We start from the raw sequence: 24,663 nt of genomic DNA, 5'->3' as shown, positions 1-24,663 counted from the left end.
TTTGAGTTCCTTTCCCCACCCCACTCCCCAAAATGGCTTGACCACAAAGTCAAGTTTTCCTTCCCTTTCCACCTGCTGCTGAAGCATTCCTTGAGTTCCCAGGAGCCTTTGGACTTGATCTGCATTGAGGCTGGCAACATTCTGGATAGTGTGTCCCCAGATCAAGTACTAAGCCTCCATGAAGTTTTGGGATTACTTGAAGGTGGAGAGAGGCTTAAAAAAAAAACTGTCCTCTAGCAGACAGCTCGTGTCCCTGTCACCTTTTAGCAGGCTCAAAAGATGAGTTTCAGTCTGTTCCAAGAGCTCTTTAAGCTTTAAATAGTCTCTGTTCTAAGGTTCTTTCCAGCTCCAAATCCTACAGGATCCTCTATGCCATTCTAGCTAAAATTTAGGATGGGGTTTGAGATATTAAGAACCCCCTTGTCAGAGGAATGTCCCTCTTCATTTTAGCTACCTGATGAAAACAGGAGGTATTTGTTGTTGGCCCAGCTGAGTGGCTGTGGACCAGAGGGTCTCTCTGTAATTGTTTGCTCTAGCCAGGCTGCCAGGCACTTTTCTGTATCTCCCTTTCTTGTTGTTTGCTGTGGCGTACCCTCTGATGCATCTCTGAAACTACCTTGTCTTCTGGCCTTGATACTCAATTTGAATCTCAACTCTGTACCCACCTGCCTCCCCTACCTCCTTCTCTATCCTGTGCCCTTAATTGCCTGCCTAGGAAATGAACCTCTTGATCTACTTGGTTCTGCCAGGCTACTGGGGGTCTCTCAACCAGAGGGGTGGGGGGAGACCCCTGAATTGAGAAAGAAACCTGTGCCTCACAGCCCCTGTGGAGCTGATAAGGAATGTTGGTCCAGGGTGAGGGTATTGTTGTGTCTGAACCCCAGGAGAAGCTATAAACACCTGAGAGTGGTGGGAGCTGAGGTTAAGGAATAGAGGGCTTAGTAGGAAGAACATCACATTTAGTGCCTATAATCCCATATTTGAATAGTATAAACTTAGGCAGGCTTTTCCTTCTCAGGGGCCTCAGTTTTTCCCCTAAAAATGATGAGTTAGGGGGCAGCTGGGTGGCTCAGTGGATTGAGAGCCAGGTCTAGAGATGGGAGGTCCTGGGTTCAAATATGACCTCAGACACTCCCTAGCTGTGTGACCCTGGGCAAGTCACTTGACCCCATTGCCTAGCCCTTATCACTCTTCTACCTTGGAACCAATACATGGTAAAGATTCTAAGGCAGAAGGTAAGGTTTTTTTAAAAATAAAATAAAATGATGAGTTTGACTAACTGATCTTTGAGGTTCCTTCTAGCTCTAGGTCCTATAATGTATAGCAATTAACAGGAAGATGAAGTTGCTAAAAACTCCCAAGACTAGGGAGAGTTTTGAAGAATACAAGGAATGGGGGTCTAAAGACTTACAGGCAGGTGAAGGGCTATTTCTTCTTTCAATCCCACCTCAAGTCCCATTTTACTTGCATAACCAAGAAGCATGGAAAGGGATACTAGGGCCATGGGTAGGAAAGAGCTTTCCCTCCATCACTGGGAATCATCAGGGATTGGGGGTAGGGATGTATGGAGAGGACAGGTGGGATTCTACAAAGAATTGACCAGTCTTGCATGGCCCAGGAGTATATGGTGGACCTCCTCATCATTCTATGGCCATCCCTTTCTTCCTTCCTCAGAACATCGAGAGAGAAGAAAGCAGGACCTAGCGTACCCCTTCCTGCTCTAGGATGGAAGTTTCTGCTCTTTGCCACAATTTATTGGAAACTGTAATTTCTGCTCTTTCATCTATTTTCTCTTTCCACCTCCCAACCCATGGATTCTTCAGCAGTCCCTGGGTCAACACTTCTTAGCATTCCACAACTATTTTCTCTCTCAAGCCCTCATTCTTTAACTGAACTCTAATCCTGTCTTCTCTCATGAGTGCCACAAATGAATTGACAGATGAATGAGTGAATAAATGGATAAAAAGCAGTTATTAAATATCTGTTAGGCATTGTACTAAGCACTGAGGTACAACTGCAAAGACAGCTCCTAACCTTAGTGAGCATACATTATAAGGGAGGAGACAATACATAGAGAGGAATGGTGGCCAAGGAGGAAGAGTTTTCTTTTTAAAATTTCAGGGATGGGGAATGGAGCAATAGAGAAATACATTAACACATCTTTGAGTGTTTTGTGAAAATAGTATGGGTGCAGAAGAAAAATCAGCTTGGCAACACAGTGAATAGAATGCTAAGCTTGTAATCCAGAAGGCTTGAATTAAAATCCTCCCTTAGATATATCTTTTCTCTATGACCCTGGGCAACTCATTTAACCTCTCGGTTTCCTTATCTGTAAAATGGAGAAATGTAGCTTAATGGTTTCTAAGATCCCTCCCAGTCTAAGTCTGGGATCTGTACTGTTGGTTACTCTGTTGATAATCAGAGTTATACCTAATGGCAGGATAATAATTAGGTTGCTCCGTAGCACACTGAAAACAAATTTTTAATTATATATTTGATTAATAAAAATTGGTGCCAGGAAACTCAAGTTGGCAGCTATGCAGATGAGAACTTCTTTGCCAGCTAGTTCAAGGACTACCGCTTTTCCTCTTTAAAACTATCCTCAGTTTGGGTAACTTGGACCCAGAGGCAAGAGGAGCATTTGTCTCTTGGACCCTCCCTCAACTCCCCCTCCCCACATTTTGTTGTTGTTCAGTTGTGTTTGACTTATTGTGACCCCACTTGGAGTTTTCTAGGCAGAGACACTGGAGCTGTTTGCCATTTCCTTCTCCAGATTATTTTAGGGAAACTGAGTCAAAAAGCATGAAGTGGCTTGCTCAGAGTCACACAGCCAGTAAATGTCTGAAGTCAGATTTGAACTCAGGAAGCTGAATCTTCTGGATTACCAGTCTAGTGCTCTATCTACTATACTACCTCCTAAGTGCATATTTTAGCATAGTCAGCTACTACCAACCACTGGGAAGCAAGGAACTAGACCTGTCATTTTGTTGGCCCAATTCTGCTCAAAGAATCCTTATGTTGCTTCTTGGGAATTGGCCTATTGAGTAGGGGTTCAAAAGTTGCTTAAAAATCTATAAAAAGAGGCCCTTGGAACCATTGCCATGTCAGTGAAAGAGAAGATGGCCAGAATCCTTTGTGGCACTTCATTCAGAGCTGAGTATCTAGCTGATATGCATTCTGAAAATAGTTTGGGGCCCTATAATGAATCACTTTCCCATAGTTCCAATCTTCTGCCTCTAAATCTTTCATAGACTATCTCCTTCATGCCTAGAATCTAGTTTCCATCAGATTTCAGTTCAAATACCACCTCCTTCATGAGAGCTTTCTTTATTCTTCCCAGATCCTAATAGTTCCCCCCAAATATCAGTGTGAATGTATTTCATATATATTTATATGTAAGCATATTTTCTCTGCCAAATGAATGGAAGCTCATTGAGAGAAGGCATGATTTCATTTTGTCTGCATCCACAGTGCCTGGCATGTAGTAGGCATTTAGTAAATGATTGATTGATTAAAAAAAAAAGGAGTACCCTGGATTCCAGGTTCCTCTTTGGTGTAAATAATGGAGCAAGCAATTGATCTGATCACTGAAAACATATGGGATTTTTGAGGCTAGTGGGGCAGGGAGAAGGGGTTGGTATTATAAGTGATCTGAACCTGAAGAGTTTCCATGACACCGAACCATGTTTGTTTCATAGGGTGATTTTGGGCCTTTGGGCATCCCTGGAGAGCAAGGTCTGATTGGTCAGCGGGTGAGTAAAAGCTGATTTCCTTCTTATCCCCAAGGCAGCATTGTGTAGTTTAAGGGGAAATGGACATCAGAAGACTTAGTTCTTGTATCACCTTTACTACCAGTTGGCTGTATAACTTGTGACAAGAGATCAGACCTAGAACTCAATTTCTCCTCAGCAAAAAATAAAAAAATAAAAGACTTGGACTATATCTTCATTCTGTGGTCTCCTTCCAAATCATTCCTCTTGTCACTAATCCTTCAAGGAGAAAAAATCCCTCTGGTTTTATGTAAGGAAGATTTGGGGTATAATTTTCTCTCATTTGCCTGTTTCTATATTCCATAATAATATTGAACCGTTCAAAGGGTAAGAACCAAGTCTTTCAGAGCCTCCCAAAGCTACCTATCAGTCTCTGAGCTGGCTACCAGCCCAAATTGATGTAGCAGGGCTGATTTTGAATATATCCTGACTATGGCCCCAAACTTTTCAAGCCCAGGCTCTGGCCACAACAGGTGGTAATGCTCCCCTTCAGAATCAGAGACACAACTAAGATTGGGCCCCAGCCCAGAGGACACTGGCATTTACTTTCACAAAGGAATTCCCATGCATGGGAGCAGAAGAGAGTGTGTCTGGGTTGAGCAAGTGAACAAAGACAGTAGTCATGCTCAGTGGGGCTGATGGGTGAGTGTACAGTACAGTATGTTAAATGCCTTTGCATGGTTGGGTGTTTGTTGGATGGTTTCCTTTTTTCTTTCTCAAAAGGCAACTAGGGAAACAAAGTGCTTATTAACAGATTCATTTTTTCTCCCTGAGCAGAGAAGTTAAGGAGAGGGTGGAGAGAGGATAAGAGGGAAGAGAATTCCAGATGTGGAGAGAGAAACCAAGTTCATTTGCTAGTAGCTTTGGGACCTGGGTCTCAGGACTCAGTTACATAGAGGAAAGACATCAATAAGACTTGCCTCTAAAGTGGGATGGAGTGGTCAGGGACTAGAGAAGCAGGTGCCTGCTAGAGCTGGCTGATATTGGCATTTGAGAGCCAGTTGTTAAATTTTCAGAATAAGCATTTTTATGTTGGAAATCAGCAATCAGTTCCTGCCTTCTACCTGTGACTCCTTGAACAACCTGAGGTCTTTCTCCAATGACTAGATAGATGAACCTAAAGCTGAATGATATACACTATCCTTTGGCCCCTGGGAAAGTATGGGTGGCAATGGAGAGAAGATTCCTGCGTCAGGGAATATAGTCTGGGACAGAATTGCAGACGGAGAAGAGATGAATTTACAGAAGAAGATATATTCCCCCCTCCCCCGTACAGCGTCTTCTATTTCTAGGCATGGAGTAATGGCCTGATTAGTAGACTAGAAGTCAAAATATTCCAGGTTCAGGTTCAAGGCCTTGGGCTGTCAATTATATGTGCAAGTCATTTCATTTCACAAGAGCCTTTATTTCCTCCTCAGGAAAACGGGGGAAACAATTCTTACCATATCTACTTGTGAAGTTATTTAGAGTAAATGAGATGATGTGTATAATTGTAAGTGCCCTGTTATAACCTATTATGATTATTCTTATTCCCACAGGGCGAGACAGGGCTGGAGGGAGATAGTGGCCCAGCTGGACCTGATGGTCTAAAGGTATATGGTGAAATGGGTTTGGGGAGGAAGGGATGTCTTTTGAGCTACTTATAAGACAGGGGGATTCTTTCCCTATGGGCTCCCTGCCATCAGAAGCAGACTCAATCTTTTTTTTTTCCTTATGATATTACAAGGTACAGGTTATACAACTGGAAGCTTTAGAGATCATCTAGCCCAAGCCTTTCATTTTTACATTCAAAAAAAGTAAGGCCCAGAGAGGGTGCATAACTTTCTAATGATAGCACAGTAGTAAGTGTATGGGTGTATAGTATGTATATAGGTGTGTGTATATATATATATATAGGTGTATAGTAAGTGTATAGAATTTATAGGTCTTCTGACTACAATGACATCTTACTGCTTCAACTCTTACGTTTTGCCTTTGTCACACTCTCTGGAAATGCTATCTCATTCTTTGAGGGAAAGGAGTATGAAAATCCTCCCTCTCTTTTTCTTGTGGCAGAAAGGAGATGGGTTCATCTTAGTAGTATGCTTGTTAGATTGCTATTTCTGGCAGGTGCTCACTGGCTCCTCTTACTCTTCTCTTCCTCCTCCTTCTCCTCCTTGGCCATGTTAACCAAGAACCAGTGGCCAACAACTGGCCTGCTCTTGAGACATGGAGGGGAGGAGGAGTTCCCATGTAAGATACTGTAATCCAAATGGGATCCAGTTCTCACTAGGTCTTCCACCATAGTCCAGCCAACTTTTCTCCAGTGATAGAATGGGTAGAAGGATCTTATCTGCTCCAACAGAGGAGTCTGAACAAGCCCACATCTGTTCTGGGTGCACTTGATTTTCAAAACCACATCAAGTTATTTTCAGATCATGAGCAAATACCCAGACGTTTTTGGATGAAGCCTCTATGTCTAGTCTCCAGGCACTACAGCCTGCCTCTCCACTAAGGAATCTCAAGCTACAAATAGGGCAATCCCTTCTTTTGAACTTGGTTGACAGCCTTGGTTTCCTTTTCTTAGCAGTTTTCCTGTTTCTTCTACCACAGGGATGCTTCTTTGCCCTTTCAATACCCTCCTATCTCCCCTTACCTCCATTCTTCCTGAAGATTTAATTTGTTCACAAAACTTTGAACTAGAAGGGAACTTAGATCAACTGTCCAACTTTCTGTGTTTTACATATGGAAAAACCAAGACTCAGAAGTTAAAGATCATCTGATTAACAAACAGCAAAACTGGGATTCAAACCTGTTTTCTAACTCCAAATTGAATGTCCTTTCCATTCCATCTGCTAACCCTCCCTTTTCTGCTGATGAATAGGTCTTTGGGTGACTGTTTTTCCCTTTGATCTGCTCCTGAGCCCCATAGGATTGAGCAGATGAGTTCTAATGTGGCTTCCTGGCTTTCCAAAAATTTCATTCATGCTCCCAAAATTCCTCAGTGACATCTAAGATTTCTGGTCTCCTCCATCTCTTTTAGCTTGAGTCTTTTCTGACTGGCCAGGAGGCTTCAAGTCCTCTCCTCCTGGTATCATCCCAGCCTCCCTCTGTCTCTCTTTTCATACAAAAGTCTTTCTCCCCCAACCCTGAGAAAAGCATGGTGTGCTCTGACCGGGCATTCTGGGAGCAGAAAAAAAGAAACCAGCCATACATCCCTCCCGTTGCCTCCTCCTTCCTCCCCCTCCGCCCTGTTGCATTCCAGAAATCCCCCAGGCAGGAATCAATCATGAAATTTCCTGGCTCCCAGTCTCAGGTTGGAATCCTGGCGTTCCAGAGCCCTGGCCCCACTCTCTCAGTTCCAGGCATTTCAGGCCTCGGGTAAGCTCCAATGGGCCGGGGAATACTACCACAGCTGAGCCTACCAACTTCATTCTCCAGGTGTCCTGGGAGCCCTTCTGATTCCTCTTGACTGATAACTCTTGAAAAAACACTGAATCCTAACTGTGTCAGGCTGGGTAGCCTGGAGGGACAGGGAGTTGGCTGGGCATTTGAGTTTCAAGTACCAGCTTCAAGCTGCCAATAGAAGTCTGTCCTCGGAAATATCATGGCCTGTCTCTGGGCCTCGATTTTCTCATCTGATGATTATAATACCCTCACTCATCACCCCAAAAAAGACTGTAATAGCACTATCAGTGGAACTTGGGATTTATATCCATGTATTTCAGTATAATTGCATTATATTTTCATGACACTATCTGATGATTTAGGTGTGAGGCTGAAGAGCTTTCTGTCAATCAGAATTTCTTCTCCCTGCACAGTGCTTCCTGATTTCTCATCACACATCATTAGCTGAGCAGCAATTCCCTTTCAATTAGCCTAATCAGAGCTCTCCCCGTAAGTAAAAACAGACATATATTTCTATTAGGGATTTGAGACTTACAAAGTGCTTTCTAGGAGTTGTGTAGTGTACCCCAGTTTTACAGCCCAGGAAATTGAGGCACAGAGTAAATGTTGGATGGAGATTTGAACCCAGGTCTCCTGCCTAGATTCTGTCCAGCATCCTTTCAGTCATCCTGTTATGCCTCTTTCCACTCAGTATAGTTTCTTAATCCAAGTTCTCTGGCATCCTCTCTGTTTATTCCACCTTGATCCAGGATGATAATAATTATTCTCCTGCCCCTTGAGTCTTACCTTTTTCCTTCAATTTCCCCAGTTTGCTAAGTTAGCCTCCCAACCTTAGCTTTTGACCCTACAGCTCCTGATCATCCACACCTTTCTTATAGCTATGTCAGGAGACCGGTGACCTTGAGTAATGTTTGGTGTTTTTTCCCCTTTTAAAAAATTTTGATTTATTTTTGAATTAGCAAGCATTAATTTTCTCTTCCTTCCTTCCCCACCCTCACATTTTAAAGAGATAAAGAATAAAGCCTTTGTAAGAATTATGTGTAGTCAAAAAAAATTCTCACGTTGACCATATCCAAAAACAGAGGTCTCATTCTGCATTTGGAAACAGTCAGCTCTCTTAGGAAGTGAATGGCTTGGTTCATTGCATGTCCTCTTGAATCTTTGTTGGTAACTACATTGATCAGAGTTCCAAAGTTTTTCAAAGCTATTTGTCTTTACAACATTATCATTACTGTATAAATTGTTTTCCTATTCCTTTAGCTTTAGTAATGTTAATGGGGCCAAGGTGATGAGCTCAGTCCTTGTGTAAACTTCTAAGCTGTTTATTATTCCCCAGTTTCAGGCTGAAATCCAGAACCCATCTGAAGAGAGGACCTACTTAGGCCTATAGGGAGGCTGGACGTGAATCCCTGAGCCCTCAGGGGCTCACTTGTCTAGCCTTTAGCAACTATTCAGGGTGACACTCAGAAGTTCATAGATTGCAACCAATTCGATTTGGAAGAAACCTTAGAAATGACCTAGTCTAACTTCCTCTCTCCTCCTTCCTGCCACAGATGAAGAAACTTTAAACCAATCAAGAAGGGTAATTTTTTCCCCTGGATCATTAGTCAGGCACCATCCCTTCCTTAAACTGCCATGACTTCATGCAATCTCTTGCCATCTCCTTTTAATTCTCTCTAAGCCACTCTCTAATTGTCGGACTAGATGTCAGACCTTGGTGACAGGCCTGTCGCCCTCTATTTGAGATATATATTCCCAATGGCAGTAAAAAGGACTCCCGACTGCCAGTGGGATTGTTCTTTGGCATGGGGGCCCGTATTACTCATGTCACTGCTGTGGGTCAGGCTGCACCTGAGAGGTGAAGGTAGCTCAGTTTTGGGGGGCATGGGGGATGGGAAGTGCCAAAGAAGAGTCTTTGTTTGATCCAGGCCTAAGGCAAACTGCCCCTGTGATCTGATAGAGGATGCTTTACTTCTCCCATATCCCTGGGTCATCAGAAATCAGAAGGCATATTTAAGGTGGGGGTTAGGGGGTTAGTTTTAAGCCTTAGCTCCTCTCAAAACTGATCTCACTGTCTGGGAGGAAGCCATTGGGTCCATGGGAGAAGCATGGGAGGGGGGAATTTGAAGATTCCCCCCACTCCTTCATTCCACAGCTGGACAGCTCCCTCTGCCTGGCCAACGACATTAAAAAATAATTGTCATTCTTACTTTTTTTCCTCAGCTGAAATGGCTGCTATGACTAAGATTTTGTTTTGAGAATAGACCATGAAATCATGGGTCCCAGGGCACCTAACCTCCTCCCTCCCATGTGCCAGCATTCCCACATTACACTGGTAAATTGGGTAAGCTGATGCCTCTTTCCTTTCCCAGGGAGACAAGGGTGAGCCAGGCCCAGATGGTGAGCGAGGAGAAAAAGGCAAAGAGGGCCTGAAAGGCAAAGAGGGTCCCCCTGGCTATCCTGGTGTCACAGGTGTCCGGGTGAGTCAGTTAAGCTAATCTGCCCGCTTCCTTGTCATATCTGTGGATGTCTGCATGCGCTGTCTTCTTTCTGGCTGCCTTTGAGTGGAAATAACTGGTGTCAATCCAAGAGACTCAATAGGGCATTTGAGCTCTCTTGGCATGGTTTATAGGCTGACATTTTGCCATCAGAATGTACTTTGCTTTCTTCAGGTCACAATAGTATACTAGTCAAATTGGCCTGGGGCTAACTCTGTTAGTTTGCTCAGTCAGCCAATCCGTCAGAGAATTTGCTCCAGCAGAATCTTAAAGAGAGGGAGCGAGTTAGCTTCCTGGATAGGACCAGAGGATTATTGATATAAAACTGGAAAGGTCCTTAGAGATGATCAAGTCCTCATTTTAAAGATGAGGAAAGTGAAGCCTGGAGAGGCAACATAATTTGTCCCACAATTAGTGTTTGAGGTGGGAATGTAAGCCAGATAGTCTCCTGGCTCCAAGTTCATTCCTCTATCCATTGTACCATATTGCCTGGAGACTTTGGAAAGCCACAATTCCAGAGGCTTTTTCATCTGGTTTCCAAATTGTCATTGACTATATTTTGCTCTTCTTCTCACAGAGATATGAGAATTGGACCCTCATGTTCCTCCCCTCAACACCCACAAAGAGAAGCAAGCTTAGCTGGTTTAATGCAGATAGATCTCAGCTTGATTTCTGATGTTCTAGGCTTCATACTTACTAAACATGGCTTTTTTTTTAATTTGAAAGAACTCTTATGGGAGAGGAGATTAGATTTAGATAACTTTCTTGACCCTGGAGGGCTTAGGACTAGGAGCAATAGTTGAAAGGTGAGCAAAAGCAAATTCCATTTGTGTGTTAAGAATCCACATCTTTGTAGAACTGTCCAAAGATAAAGTAAGCTTCAGGAAGAGATGGGGGAAATAGCCACTAAGCAGAGATCTGCGGACCCTTCAGCAGAGGCTGAAGAGGATACATTTCAGGTAATTCCTGTCAGAGATATCACAACATCACAGAATCTCAGGTTGTCTAGTCCGACCTGTACTTTTAGAAGAATCCCCTCTGTGGAGATCCTGGATGAAGAGCTATCCACCCTCAACTTGGAGACTTCCAAAGAGGGGAAATCCATTATCTCCCAAGGCAGCTTATTCTATTTTGAGACAACTCTGATTCTTAGGAAATTTTTTTTACTTTGGTCCTAAATCTACCTCTTTATAACTTCTGCCTATTGTTTCTAATTCTATCCTCTGGAGAAAAGCAAAAGTCCAGTCCTTTTGTGGTCATGTCTCTCTCCAGACTAAACATCTTTAGGTCTTTATACTGATCCTTCAGCGGCCAGGGTTCCAGGCCCCTTACTACCCTGATCACTCTTCTCTGAATTTCCACCAGTTTGTAAGTGTTCTTTCTAAAGGTGTGGGTGAGAGACTTTCTGCTGAGGTCTTCTTTGGACTATATGACCTCAGAGGTTCCCTTCAGCTTTGAGACTGTGACTGAAGCAATGTCATCTCCGAGAAGTGGGCTGTGAGAAGACTTTAATGGGATCTTGAGGATCAGCAATCAGTCAACAAACATTCACTAAGTGCCCACCATGAGTTTGGCATTCAAAGACAAAAATGAAACCATCTCTGCCCTCACTGAGCTTCCACTCTCCAAGAGGAGAATAGGAATTATGTAGGTAAAAAAGACATGGCTGGTAGGGCAACCCAGAAAAGACATACTCTGTGATATCTGAGAGGGCAGCAGAGTTGGCAGACTTGACTAGAGCCAAGAGGCGATGTGCGAAGAGGAGTGGGAGGCTGGATGCAGATCTGAAAGTTCTGGCATTGACACTGGAGTGCCAAGAGAGGGGAGCCAGGGAGCTGTTCCCATAGCCTCATGTGTTTCCATGTCTGGGTTCTGGTGACTTGGCTTGTCAGATGCCTGGCCTCTAAAGTGGTCTCCAAAGCGCCCTTGCCTCAGGGCTCTGTGTCTCCAGAGGCAAGCCCTCTTCTGTTCTGTCCTTAGAGTGGCTCACTCAGAAATGCCCTTTCCCCTTTGTCCCTTATGAAGACATTCCAGAGGGTCTGGGAGGCTCTGGGGTCTTTGAAGTGTCCTCTTGCAAATGAGCCCCTCTCCGTTTGCTTTGCCATCCTCTTTAAACTGACTCTGTTCAGTGCATTCCACTTCCTGGACTGGATGGTTCACTTAAGATCAGACTCATTTAAAGTCACGTAGCTTCTCTAAACCTCCCCTTCCCCCATCCACCCCATCGGATGAGAGCAGATCTTGGCACTGGAAAGATATTTTCTCAGAAAAGCATTCAATAAACACTTTGATTCATCCTTGTCTTCTCCCCTCAGGATGATTGCTGGGACCAACAGGCAGTTTTCTCACAAAAATAATCCCTCCCCAGCTTGGCAAATGAATCCTATGGGTCTCTCCCCCTCAAACCTGCAAGGGTTTGAGTCCTCCTTTCACCACTCAAAAAGCAGAAATTTTTTAAAACTTCAGAGTTAGAATCATAGGTTTATGGATATAGAGCCTGAAGGGACATTAGAGGTCATTTAGTCCAGCCTTTTCATTTTATAGTTGAGGAAGTTGGGCCCCAAAGGAGTTAAGTTATTCATCCAAGATCACATGGACTATCAATGGCAGAGGTGGGCCTTGAACCCTTGTCCTGTGACTTCAAATTGCTATTTCCACTTATAACAGACTGCCTTTCAGGGACCTTAGAAATCCTCTAGTGCATCTCACCACATTTTACCAAATGAAGAAACTAGCCAGATGACCATGGGAAATCCTTTTTTCCCCACTGAGCCTCAGCTTTCTCACCCACAAAGTGGACCTGGTCGTCTAACAGAATTTTTGTGAAGATCAAGCCAAATGGTATGTGTGCAGAAATCATTTGGAAAACCTAAAGCAGGATACAAAAATCTCTGTGTAGCCCTCTAGCTTTCCTTTGACTCCTTGCTACTATTGTTTGGAAAGGGTTAATCAGGTATGGACCAAATGTTAAATCAAAATGCCAGAGTTCCTTTGGCATTTGATCTGTATTTAAAATAATAATAATAATAATAATCCTCAGCTCTGTTTCTGATAGACTCCTTGCCAGAACTGTAGCTGGGAAATGGTAGAATTAAAAAAAAAATAAAATTTTATGAGCAGTTAGTGCCTGGGAATGAAATGTTGTCTGGCATCTCAAAAATACATATATATGTACTGCAAAGCAGCCAAGATGCTAATTCCTTCTTAGCAGTCATATTTCATTAGGAAAAAAAATTTATAGCCTCCCATGTTTTCTGGCCTGGGGAGGCACCCGGTTATAACAACTGTGCAGCCTGCACTGTGTGGGGTGAGTTGAAAGGGCGGGAGACCCAGAGGCACTCCGAGAGAGATCGTGTGTCTGATCGTGAGTCTGAGTTTTGGCTCATCGTCTTTGGATTCTTATTAGTTGAATCACTTTTTTTTTTGACATGAGAATCTGTTGTTGTAATCTTTTATTTGATGGGAAAAATTACCTCCCATGATTTAATAATCGCCCTGCCGTCTAGGGAGCAGCTCTGGCCAAAGGGAAGGTCCACGTTATGTGAAGAAATTGAGAATTTCAGGTTCTTAATTCTTTAGAGAATGCTGTGCAACCCTTGGTAGACTGCTTTCCCTTTCAGTGCCTTGGGGCTATACTGTAGACCCTTCAGAGGCATGTTGAAGATGAGATCCATTTGTTTTCCCAGTCTCTACAGTGGAGAAAAGGAAACTGAGATCAGAGAGGGTTCCCTTGTCTCATAAAATCAGACAGAACTGGGATTATAAGCTAAACATTCTGCCTCTATGCCAAGTGCATGGGTCCTTGATGGTTCAAGGGAGCCCCAAGATGGTGAGAGCCAGCAGAAAACACTTTACTTCAACTCAATAGCCATGTGTTAAGGATCTACTATATTCAAAGAACCATTCTGGTTGCTGGGAGTACAAGGACAGATACAACACAGGCCCTTCTCTCTATGGGAACCAATAATCTAATGGTAGAAGGAAGAAGTGAAATATGCCAATAACTATAATCATTTATCCAAGAGGTCCTGGAGAATATAAGGAGGAAGAGAAAATGTGTACTCTAAGATGGCAGGGAAAGTGGGAGAGGGAGAGGAGAAAGGATCAGAGAGGATTCATGGAGCAGATTGTGCCCCAGAAGGGCTTTGGAGGAAGAGGGCTTTCATTCAGAGTCGAGAGAGATGGAGGTGGTGAGGAAGTCTGTCCCAGGCATGGGAGATGGTGGGAACAGAGGCACATCAAGGAGTGTCCGGGATGTAGTTGTCCATTTTGTTTGAAAAATAGAATGCATAGAAGGGAGTTTGAGTCTCAATGTAGTGAGAGCCTTGAACATCAGTAACTGGTTATTTAATAAACAATAGTAATCTGTTGGAGGTTTCTGAGAGGAGTAGCATGAATTTATTGGCTCATTAGAAAGATTCCATGGGTAATTACATGAAGGATGGATTGAAGAAGGGATAGTCTAAAGATGAGAAGATCAGGTTAGTAGATATTAAATGAAGGGCACCAAGGTGGTTCAATGGATAGAGCACTAGACCTGGAGTTGGGAGGACCTGAGTTCAAAAATCTGGCCTCATACACTTCCTAGCTGTATGACCTTGGGCAAGTCACTTAACCCCCATCGTTTAGCCCTTGCCCTTCTGTCTTAGAGTTGTTACTAAGGTAGAAAGTAAGGGTTCTAAAAAAGAAGAAGATATAAAATGGACCATCAGTCCAAACGAGATATAGCCCCAAGCTAGTGTTGTAGTAGGAGTGGGATGGAAGGACTGGGTGGAAATAAAATCAGAGAGGTAAAAACAACAGGTCTTGGCAAAATACAATATATGAGGGAGAGAGAAAAGTGACTTTTCTATTCAGTCTTGGGGGCTGGGAAATGATGGTGCCTTTCCTTGAAGCAGATGTTAGGTTACTGCATAGAGTAATATCATGTTGGGGTTGGTAGGACAGACTCAATCAACAAACATTTGTTATATACCTTATTGTAAGATGTCAGGAACTGTGTTAAGTGCTGGGGGTACAAATACAAAAAATGAAGCAATCTCTACTCTCAAGGAACTCACTTTCTAATATCAGAATGTAGGATGTTGGAGCTGGAAGAGACTTTGGAGAGAATCCAGTTGAGCCCTTCCTTTTACCTCTTCTGGAAACTGAGCCTAGAGTGGGGAAATGACTTTTCCAAGATGCGTTTATACCTCCTTAGAAGCAGAAGTAGGATTAGGATCCAGAGCTCTTGACTCCCATTTTTGTGGTTATATGTCACTGCAGCTGCCTCAGACATTAAAGAGGAGAAATTTGAATGGGATAGGAAGAGGACTGGATCTGTAGTTTGGCTGGCATTTGTTGTTCTTTGGTCATTTCAGTAGTGTCCAACTGAAGACTTTGTGGCTCTTCATAGTCCCATTTGGGAGTTTCTTGGCAGAGATTCTGGAGTGGTTTGCTGTTTCCTTTTTCAGCCCATTTTATAGATGAGGAAACAGAGGCAAACAGGGTCATATATCTAGTAAGTTTCTGAGGTCAGATTTGAACTAAGGTCTCCCTGACTCCAGACCTGGTGTTCTAACCATTGTATCACGTTTGCTGGCATAGGGTACTTCTATCAGAGGAGATCAGCACCCTCCTTGCATGGAGGTTAAGTCACACACACACATACATATACAGGGTCACACAGCTGGTCAGTGTCCTATTCAGGGCTTCAACCCAGGTCTTTCTGGTTTGGGGGCTGGCCAGTCAGCAGGCTATGCTGACCCTGAGGGGAACAAAAATGAATTGGCGACTTTTTCATCTGCATTTTGGGAGCACGATGATCTTTCTATTTTCCTTAATTTGGCTTAGCATCTTACAATGAAACTCTTTCTCTCCTCCATATTCAAGTAGCATTTCCCAGCAACCAAAAACATTTTTCTCCCAAACAAGCTGGGAAAACATCTCTAAAAAGTCACAAAAGGCCCTTCTTACAAACCAATTTATGTCCAACTCCTGACTATTAGAGGAGTAATTACATTTGCACTGGCTCCTAGTTTGTTATTGCACTGAGACTCAAGGAGCTACGAATTTACCTTGAGACAATTAGCTTTTTAAGCTCACATATAAGAGTTCAGAAGAGAAACTGATTTTAAGGGGGTGACTTCTCATTGCTATGCACTGGGGCTGATGGGTAAATCAGGGTCTCGGGCTTTACAACCTGGAGACCAGACCACTGATGATAACAGATGAGGATGAGGCTGAGGAACAGAAGAAAGAGCAGACACAGCCCAAAGTGGAGGGAGCAAAGGCGGTAGCCCCAGGAAAGGGCCCCAGGGAAAATGAGGGGGAAGAAGGAAAGAACCCTGAGACTGGAAAGAAGTTCTCTGCTTGACCCTTTACTAGAAAGGCCAGTCCTGGGCAGGCAAAGGGCATTTCAAAAGCCAACATCTGTTTCAGTGGCAACTTGACCAGACCCAGAGACAGAGCAATCAGTGAGAAAAGTGTCCTTCTGCCCTTTAGAAGAACACGGCAAGGGAGCTGAAGAAGACTACGTCAGCTCCAGCAGAGAGATGCCAGCTGACCTTCCAAGCACAATGGACCACTGTCAGGAAGGCACCTCTGTGGACTGAACCAGCTGCCCACTCCTGGTCTGCCTCTCTATGGATCCTACCCCAATTGCAGAGAAGGCAGACAAGATGTGACCAAATTCCAAGATCTAAAAAGGGTGACTCACTAAAGTGCACAAATGTCACTCTTGGGAAGCAGTTAGGTGGCTCAGTGGATAGAGAGCCAGGCCTGGAGATGGGAGGTCCTGGGTTCAAATATGACCCCAGGCATTTCCCAGCTGTGTGACCCTGGGCAAGTCACTTAACCCCCATTGCCTAGTCTTTACCACTCTTCTGCCTTGGAACCAAGACTTATATTGATTTTAAAACAGAAAGTAAGTTTACATTTTTTAAATGTAAATAGAGTAATCTGTACTTGGTGTAAGGCTATACAGATAACAATAGAAGGGAGATTGTAGGGGCCACTAGGTGGCTCAGTGGATAGAGCACCAGGCCTGGAGATAGGAGGTCTTAAGTTCAAATCCAACCTCTGAGACTTCTTATTCTGTGATCTTGGACAAGTCACTAAACCCCAATTGTCTAGCCCTTACTGCTCTTCTGCCTTGGAACCAACACTTAGTATTGATTCTAAGACCGAAGGTAAGGGTTAAAAAAAAAGGAAAGAAAGAAACAATGGCAGTTATTAAGATCACCAAGTGAAATCATATAGAGGAAGAATAAAAGAGGATCCAGGATAGAGTCGTGGGAGACCACCATGGATAAAATGTGATCTTAGCCTAGCATTTACAGTCCTTCACCATCTGGCTTCAGCCCACCTAGTGCAGACACGTATCACTAGGCATCCTCTATGTTCCAGCCAATTTGGCCGCTGCTCTTTCCTGAACTTGGCCTTCCATCCCTTACCTCTATTCCTTGCACAGGCTTGCCTCAGCACCTGAAATAGATTAACACCTGGAACAGATTTCTTCCTCATTTGTGCCTCCTGGAGTCCTTAAACTACTTCAAGACTCAGCTCAGTGCTATATACTAGGCAAAAACCAAAAACCCAAACCACCCCTCTCCTGATGTCCACTTGTTCATGTTCACCCCTTTCTCAAATTATTAGGGATTTATCCTTTCTACGTGCCATGTCCCAAGTAGAATGCAAGCTCCTTGGAGCCAAGACTTTTTATTTTCCTTCTCTTTCACCAGTACTGTGCTGAGTTCCTTTTATTTGACTTGTGTTCAGCATGACCATGTTCCATAGAGCAAGGGGGATACCTTTGTCATGCAACTATAAAGGCAACTCTTTTCTCCAAAGAGAAAGAATAATATCAAAGTTGGAAGGGGCTTTAAGGATCATTGAGTCCAACCTTGTCATTTTACAGATGGATGAACTGATACCTTTAAAGGGGAAACTGGTTGTCGAAGGCCATTAAATGAGATAACTTTTAAGTACACACCTCACATGCATGTAGAGTTTTTGAGTGTATGAAATCCTAGAAAATGCATAATCTTATTTGAGGCTCACAATAGCCCCTCGGGGGTCACAGGACGGTATTTTTGTCATTGTTTTATTGCTAAAAGAAACGTGCTTAGTGAAATGACGTACTTGTCTCAGGGCATGCAGTTAATACACAACAAAGCTAAGGATTCACAGCCAAGTCCTTGACTCCAAAGCCACAGCCATTTCCACTGTCAGTCACTAGATCCCGATGGTATGGTTTGGCGTTGGTAGATTTCCTGTGCCATAGGAAGCCCGGGGCAGTGAGGTGGCCTTCATAGAGTCTTTCTTAGCTTTTGATAGGTCTCACTCCCAGAAACTGTGTTTGTATTTCATTCAGGCCTCCACTTCCAAGCCTTTCCTGAATCACTATCCAGATTGGCTTGCTGTGCTTCTGGTACTATGTTCTAGAGCCAGATTGTTGTTGGGCTTCATGATGGGGTAGAAAGAAGGGGGGTGGGCCTCTTTCCCAGAGGAGGCCAGCCCTGAAGATACCTCATGGAGTCTGACCTGCAGAAACCTCTCTGCTAAAAGCCATCTGTAGGGTCTGTCAGGCTAGAAGGGCCTCATCCCTTAGTCACAGCCTAGCCACCCAGCAAACAGGCTCACATTGCCATTGTTTCCAAAGTTCTGTTGCTGTGCATCTCAGAACAAAGGTCTGAAATCCAGGGTCAAGAGATACAACCTGGAGGGGAAAGCAAATTTGCAATATTTCATCATCAGTTTAAAAACTCACATACACCAGAACCTTGAACTTAAAGTTCCCCTTAACTCCCACTACCCTTTTGGGCTTGGTACAATGGCAAATACATTTTCTTTTAAAAGTTATGAAGTAAGGGGACAGCTGGTTGGCTCAGTGCATTGAGGGCCAGGCCTAGAGACGGGAAGTCCTAGGTTCAAATCCGGCTTCAGACACTTCCTATCTGTGTGACCCTGGGCAAGTCACTTAACCCCCATTGCCTAGCCCTTACCACTCACTCTTCTGTCTTGGAACCAAGACAGAAGGTAAGGGTTTAAAAAAAAAACTTATGAAGTGAGGGGCAGCTAGGTGATTTGGTGGATTGAAAGCCAGGCCTAGAGATGGGAGGTCTTGGGATCAAATGTGACCTTAGATATTTTCTAGCTGAGTGACCCCCATTGCCTAGCCAGAACCAATATCCAGTATTGATTCAAAGACAGGAGGTAAGAATTTAAAAAAGAAAAGAATGGCTCCTACATTCTAGAGTTGTGAGAATCAAATGAGATATTTGTACAGGTTTGGTTTTTTTTTTTTTAAGCCTTGAAATGTTTCCAGTTTACCTTTGAGAGAGGAATGGCTTCTAGAGACAAGAGAGCCTTACTCTTCTCCCATTCTGCTGGTGTTCTGAGACTTCCACTTCAGATTGCACATCATTCCTCTTCAAAGGGCCCTGTAGGCTCGTCCTCTGTCTGTTCTTTTCTAGCTACCCATGAGCATGAGTTGGATACATACTGGAAACTGAGCCCAACTCGCCAGGGTACCTAGAGACTCATAGCCTTAGTGAGAGATTTTTTTTTTAGGCCTAACTAAAAGTAGACCATCTGGTGGGGTAGAGGTGAGGGGCAGGAATAACCTGTTGGGTTTCCCACTGGGTGAGCCTCATTTCTTTCTTGGTTTGGGTTTTCACCATAGGGTCCAGAGGGAAAACCAGGCAAACAAGGCGAGAAGGGGCGAACTGGACCCAAGGTAAGGTTGGCGTCCTCTTTCCTCATTCTGTTACTGGTTTTCCCCTCATTCTTCTAATTACATTTTACAATTTATTACAATTTATTTCCTTTTCACTCTTACAGGGCACCAAGGGCTACCAAGGGCACCTTGGAGAGATGGGTGTTTCAGGAGAGCCCGGGCCAGCTGGAAACCAAGGCCCGAAAGGATCCCGAGGCACCCTGGGACCAACGGTGAGAATGGCCATGCCAACCTGGGGGAACTGTGGCTCTTATGGGGCATATGGGAAGCCCGAGCTCAGGGGAGCCAATGAAGGGGAAGAGGTCAATTTGTAAGAACTATTTGTTCTAGAGCCAGTCAGGAGATGATTTAGGATATAAATGCAGCTGGTTTCTCTGGCACTAATGTCAGTGTCTTACCCAGCTGTTAGCAGAACAGCTGAAAAGATTTGCAAAGTGACATCTCTTTTAGAGCTCTCTGGTTGGTCTCAAACGCTGGGCCTTCCCTGTGCATCCATCTGTGAGGAACTGACCTTTTAGCGTGGAGGATGCTGCAATGGTCTGGAGATTCCTCTGAGATAGACTCAAGCTCACTTGAGCCTGTGAGTCCATATTTCATCAGCTTATTATCCCACCCAGGGATCTACGAGCCAGACGGAGGGTGGGTTGAAACTTCCTTCTGTTTGTCCAACAGAACAGGGGAAATACAGGAACCAACCAGTGCAGAGAACAGACAAAGGATAGAGCTGTGGGTACGCCAACTCCTGGGACAAGAACCAAGAGAAGAATCAGTGAAAGAGAGTAGCTTAGGAAGGTCATCAGGTCTAGTTCTGGCTGTATTTCAGTGAGGAGCAGGGATACCTGCTATATCAACCGTTACAGCTTCCTGTAACTTGGTAACTCTCTCCTTTTGTTACCTTAAACCCTGTCTAGGCCCCTGTAGTCACTTCCAGTTTAAAAAACAAACAAACAGAAATACACATTAGGAGAAAAAACTACATAGAAAAGAGCTTTGTGTTTCTTTGAGAGACAGTTGAGAGATGCAGAACTGTGACTTGTTTCTCGGAGGCCTTGGATGAGGAGGAAATCAGAAGTGTGGGGTGAGGGTGGTAGGGAGTAGAGGATGGTGGATACAACAGATCCCCAAGAGAGAAAAACAGTAGGGTTCTGGGGACTCAGAAGTGATGCCAAAGGCTCGTAAGTGGTAGAAGACTTCACAGTACACCGCACTGCCCAGAGAAAAGGTGTAAGACTCTTTCCCTTCCACAAAATAATTCGGATCTGTCAACAAATCTGAGTGCTGTCTATAACACAGCTTATGTTTTATCTCCTGTCAGAATTTCTGCTGGGAAGTGGAGTAAAAATGATTCATTTGGTTCTTTCCAATAGATTTGGAAATGGGTTCAAAACATTTAAATCCTATGTTGCAAATTCAGATCATAGAATCATGGAATTAGAGCTGGAAGGGATCTCAGACCCCATCTAGTCACCCCCTTCATTTTACAGATAAGAAAACTGAGACCTGAAGAAGTTATCCACTTTCAGAGAAACTGACCCCATGGGGAAGTGTTGCTGAGGCATAGACCATCTGAGTCCCCTCTGGGGTAGTATGATAAATAATAGTGATTATATTGGCAATATCATATATTTAGTTTTATTGGTAATATTGATAATAACTAGGGTTTTCCAAGTAATTTAAAGATTGCAGAGTGTTTTGCCTGCATCATCTACTTTGATCCTATCAGTGGTGGGAAGGAAATTATTATCACCAGTTTTATAGATGAAAGAACAAAGACACAAAAGAGGTTAAATGAGTTTCCCATGGTCAGTCGCAGCTGGTGTCAGAGGTGGGATTTGAATGCAGGTCTCCCTGTTTCCAGTGCCAGAGTTCTATCCCCTGTACCATATTACTAACCTTTCTGAGAAGTCGGAACTAAGGATGTCACAGCTCAGGGACCTGGGTCTGGCTTTCTTGACTTTCCCAGAAAAGCCCCAAGTTTAAGATGCTAATAAATAAGCAGAGGATAGTTGGCTCTGGGTATGAGAGCTCTTCAACTCAACTACTATCTGACTGACACAGCTGGTTTCATGACAACCAACAAGGCCAGAAGAGCACGGCATTGGCTGGCCCCTGGGAAAGCCTAGTTCCCTAGTCAGAGCCTTCCTTTCAAAGCACCACCCAATAACAGTGGGCATCCTATTTTTTTTTTCTCTCCTACTCCTTCTATAGGGTGCTCCGGGGAGGATGGGAGCTCAAGGAGAACCTGGACTGCCTGGTTATGATGTAAGATGACATTTTAATTTTTGAAAAAGACCCTCGTTTCTCCTTTCTTGAAAACTCTGTCCAGCTCCTCAGTAATGGATTGTATGCAACCTTGCACTTGTCAGAAGGGGAGGAGGAAAGGAATAAATGGAAAGGGAAGGCCCCTTTGTATACACTGTTCAAACAATAATGGTGGCCAGCCTGGTTCCTGGAATGGCAGCCAGTTTGTAAATATCCTACAAGTACCTACTTACCTTGAGCGAAAATAGAGGGTCATCCCATGATGGAGATAAGACGGAAATAGGAGGGGAGACGAAGAGGCAGGGAGGGCCTCACTAAGACACAGAAGTGGGAGAAAGGAGAGTGGGGACAGAGGAAGAGGAGAAAAGGGGCAGAGGGGAAAAACTGAGTACAGGGAGAAGAGAAATCAGAAGGAAGGGCAGAGCTAAAATAGGGCACAGAAAGGGGCACAGAGGGGAGGTGGGAGAGGAGTGAGGCGACAGAGGGAGCTGAGGTGTTAGTGATGTCATCTTGGGGGCTTATAGACAGGTTTCAGAAGCTTCCTAGCCAAGAAAGCTGCACCACGCATAGGATGGGAGATAGGTCCTGTAGGGGCAGTGCTATATGTTTCACCCTGGATTAAATAACTAGAAGGCATTGCCTTCCCACCCAGTGCCATCAGCAGCAATATTTCAGCAGTATCCCACCTGTGTTATCAGCTAATTCCTAGCTTCCCAGAATACCCGACACTTTGGCTCAAGAGCAAGTACCAAAGGCTGGCTCTAAGGTGTTCACTGTGCCTAATAGCCCAAACTGGTGATGGAAGTCACTGAAAAGTTAGTCTCAAAAGCATGGTGCCTTCATGCTGGAAGGGCCCTAGTGTAATCGTCTCATTTTACAGTTGGGGAAACAGAGCCCCAGAGAATAGAAGTGACTTGTCTAAGGTCACACAAAGAAATGGTGACAGCTAAGCTCAGAACTCCCATCTTCAATTCAGTTTTCCCATTTCTGATTTCTCTTCCTCTCTCCTTTGCCTAACCAGCTTCCTTAACTCCAATGCCTTCGATGTGAGACACTTAAACTCTGTTCTGTTTCCTGCAGGGACACAAAGGACTTCAGGGACCTCTTGGACCACCAGGGCCAAAAGGCGAGAAGGTGAGTGAATCCCCAGCTTCTGGAGAGAGCTAGGGGGAAGACAAACCAGATTCTTGGACGTGACATCAGTGATCTAGGTACAGTCCATACAGTTTCCAGATGGAAGCAGCTAGGTTAGTGGCAAATTATAGTAACCCAGAGAGAGCCTCCATTGGATGACTATATTCTGAGAAGCTATAAGGAGTAGTGGAAAGATGGGGATTTAGAGGATCTGAGTACAAGTCCTAGATCTGTCCCTCTTCAGTTAATCAGTGTGGCCTTGGGCAAGTCACTAAACCTCAGGTGCCTCAGATGTAAAATGGGGATAACACGACTTGTACTATCCAAAGTACTGCTCTTCCACTATAGCCCAAGGGCCTCAGAAAGCCCTCAATTCAAATCTTGCCTCAGATGCTTACTAGCTGAGTGACCCTGGGCAAGTCACTTAACATCTGTCTGCCTCAGTTTTCTCGCCTGTAGAATAAGGAAACTAGATTCAATGACCATTTCAGCTTTGCCTATGATCTCATGCCCTACCACCACCACCACCCTTGGGCCTTTCCACTTGCCCTGCAGCTGAAGCCTCCTGAATGGGTTGTTTCCCTCATTTAGAATGAGCTCATTGAGAACAAGACTATCCGTTTTCTGTTTGTATCTCCAGTGCTCAGCATGGTGCTGGGCCCACAGTATAGTCAGATTTTCTTTACTCACTCATTTAGTCATTCAAATGACAGATGTACTGCTCTGAAATCCTCAAAGCATCACGCAGGTAGCTGTAGAGTTGGCCTTGGAGTTAGGAAATCGTTGTTCAGTTGTTCAGTCGTGTCCAACTTTTCAGGACCCCATTTGGGGGTTTACTTGGCAGAGGCACTGGAGTGGTTTGTCATCTTCTCAGCTCATTTTACAGATGAGAGAATTGAGATAAGCGGGGTTCAGTGATTGGCCCAGGATCCACAGGTAGTAAGTACATGGCCGAGATCAGATTTAAACTCTATCCGTCCTACTACCCTGCCCCATATTGAAAGAATTCCCCATAGCTGGGCCTCTCCTCCCCTTCCCCCTCCCTGCCGTGGGTCCTGAAGCCAGAATGACTCAGAGGAGCCATCTGACCTCTGTATCCTTCCCCCCCCCCCTCCTCCTCTCTTCTTCTTTCCTTCACTCTGCCTTTTCTTCTCTCTTCCCTGGACCAGTTAAAGAATTCTGCTGACTCAGCTCTTTTCTAACCAAATCAAGCTGGCCGGGTGAGTCACACAACTCCAGCTTCCTGCTAAGTGCCGGCCCCTTCCTCAGCCCAGCTGGCTGCGACCATCCCTGAACTGTGTTCAGAACTGGGCCCCAAGCCCTGGCAAGGCCAGAGCCACAAAAGCCATTAAAGTGGAATCTGTTATGCTGAACTCTTGTACCCATCATGTTCTTGGTCACTCCTACCAAGGCTGTGGTTACTGACTAGAGTCAGGAGGGAAGAGGTTAACGTCTCCCCTCTGGTGATTCCCAACAACCTTTGACACCATGGAAATGTTAAATCTCTGTTCTATACCCCTAACCATCTGTGGCCCAGAAAAGAGACATTTTTGGTCAGGAGTCAGGAGAAGTCTAGATTTCAGACCTAGCTCTGCTACTGAATCACTTTCAGTCCTTTTTCAGTTTTGTCCAATTCTTTGTGACTCCTTTGGGAGTTTTCTTGGCAAAGATAACTGGAGTAGCTTGCCATTTCCTTCTCCCTCTCATTTTATAGATGAGAAAACTTCTAAAGCAGACAGGGTTACGTGACTTGCCCAGGGTCACACAGCTGATAAATTTCTGAGGCTAGATTGAATTCAAGCCCTCCTGACTCCAGGGGATCCTCAAAAAAAAAAAAAAAAAAGACACTCCTCTCCCTGAAACTCTCCTTCTTCCTCTTTATTTTTTTTTAATT

At 44.3% G+C, this 24,663-nt stretch overlaps 1 protein-coding gene across 4 annotated transcripts in view; it reads left to right on the top strand.

Annotated features, from left to right (window-relative positions):
• COL27A1 (collagen type XXVII alpha 1 chain) overlaps window positions 1-24,663 on the top strand; it is a 268,951-nt gene that overhangs the window by 199,520 nt on the left and 44,768 nt on the right. For all 4 annotated transcript variants that reach the window (XM_056812389.1, XM_056812391.1, XM_056812388.1 and 1 more), the window contains exons 35-41: window positions 3,699-3,752; window positions 5,309-5,362; window positions 9,530-9,637; window positions 19,320-19,373; window positions 19,478-19,585; window positions 21,582-21,635; window positions 22,716-22,769. In XM_056812389.1, coding sequence (XP_056668367.1) covers window positions 3,699-3,752; window positions 5,309-5,362; window positions 9,530-9,637; window positions 19,320-19,373; window positions 19,478-19,585; window positions 21,582-21,635; window positions 22,716-22,769 — 486 coding nt within the window. The remainder of the gene's footprint in view (window positions 1-3,698; window positions 3,753-5,308; window positions 5,363-9,529; window positions 9,638-19,319; window positions 19,374-19,477; window positions 19,586-21,581; window positions 21,636-22,715; window positions 22,770-24,663) is intronic.

The sequence above is a fragment of the Monodelphis domestica genome, chromosome 1 (genome assembly GCF_027887165.1).
Source record: "Monodelphis domestica isolate mMonDom1 chromosome 1, mMonDom1.pri, whole genome shotgun sequence".
In the NCBI taxonomy this organism is placed as follows: domain Eukaryota; kingdom Metazoa; phylum Chordata; class Mammalia; order Didelphimorphia; family Didelphidae; genus Monodelphis; species Monodelphis domestica.
This window is presented reverse-complemented; position numbering and strand designations above follow the sequence as displayed.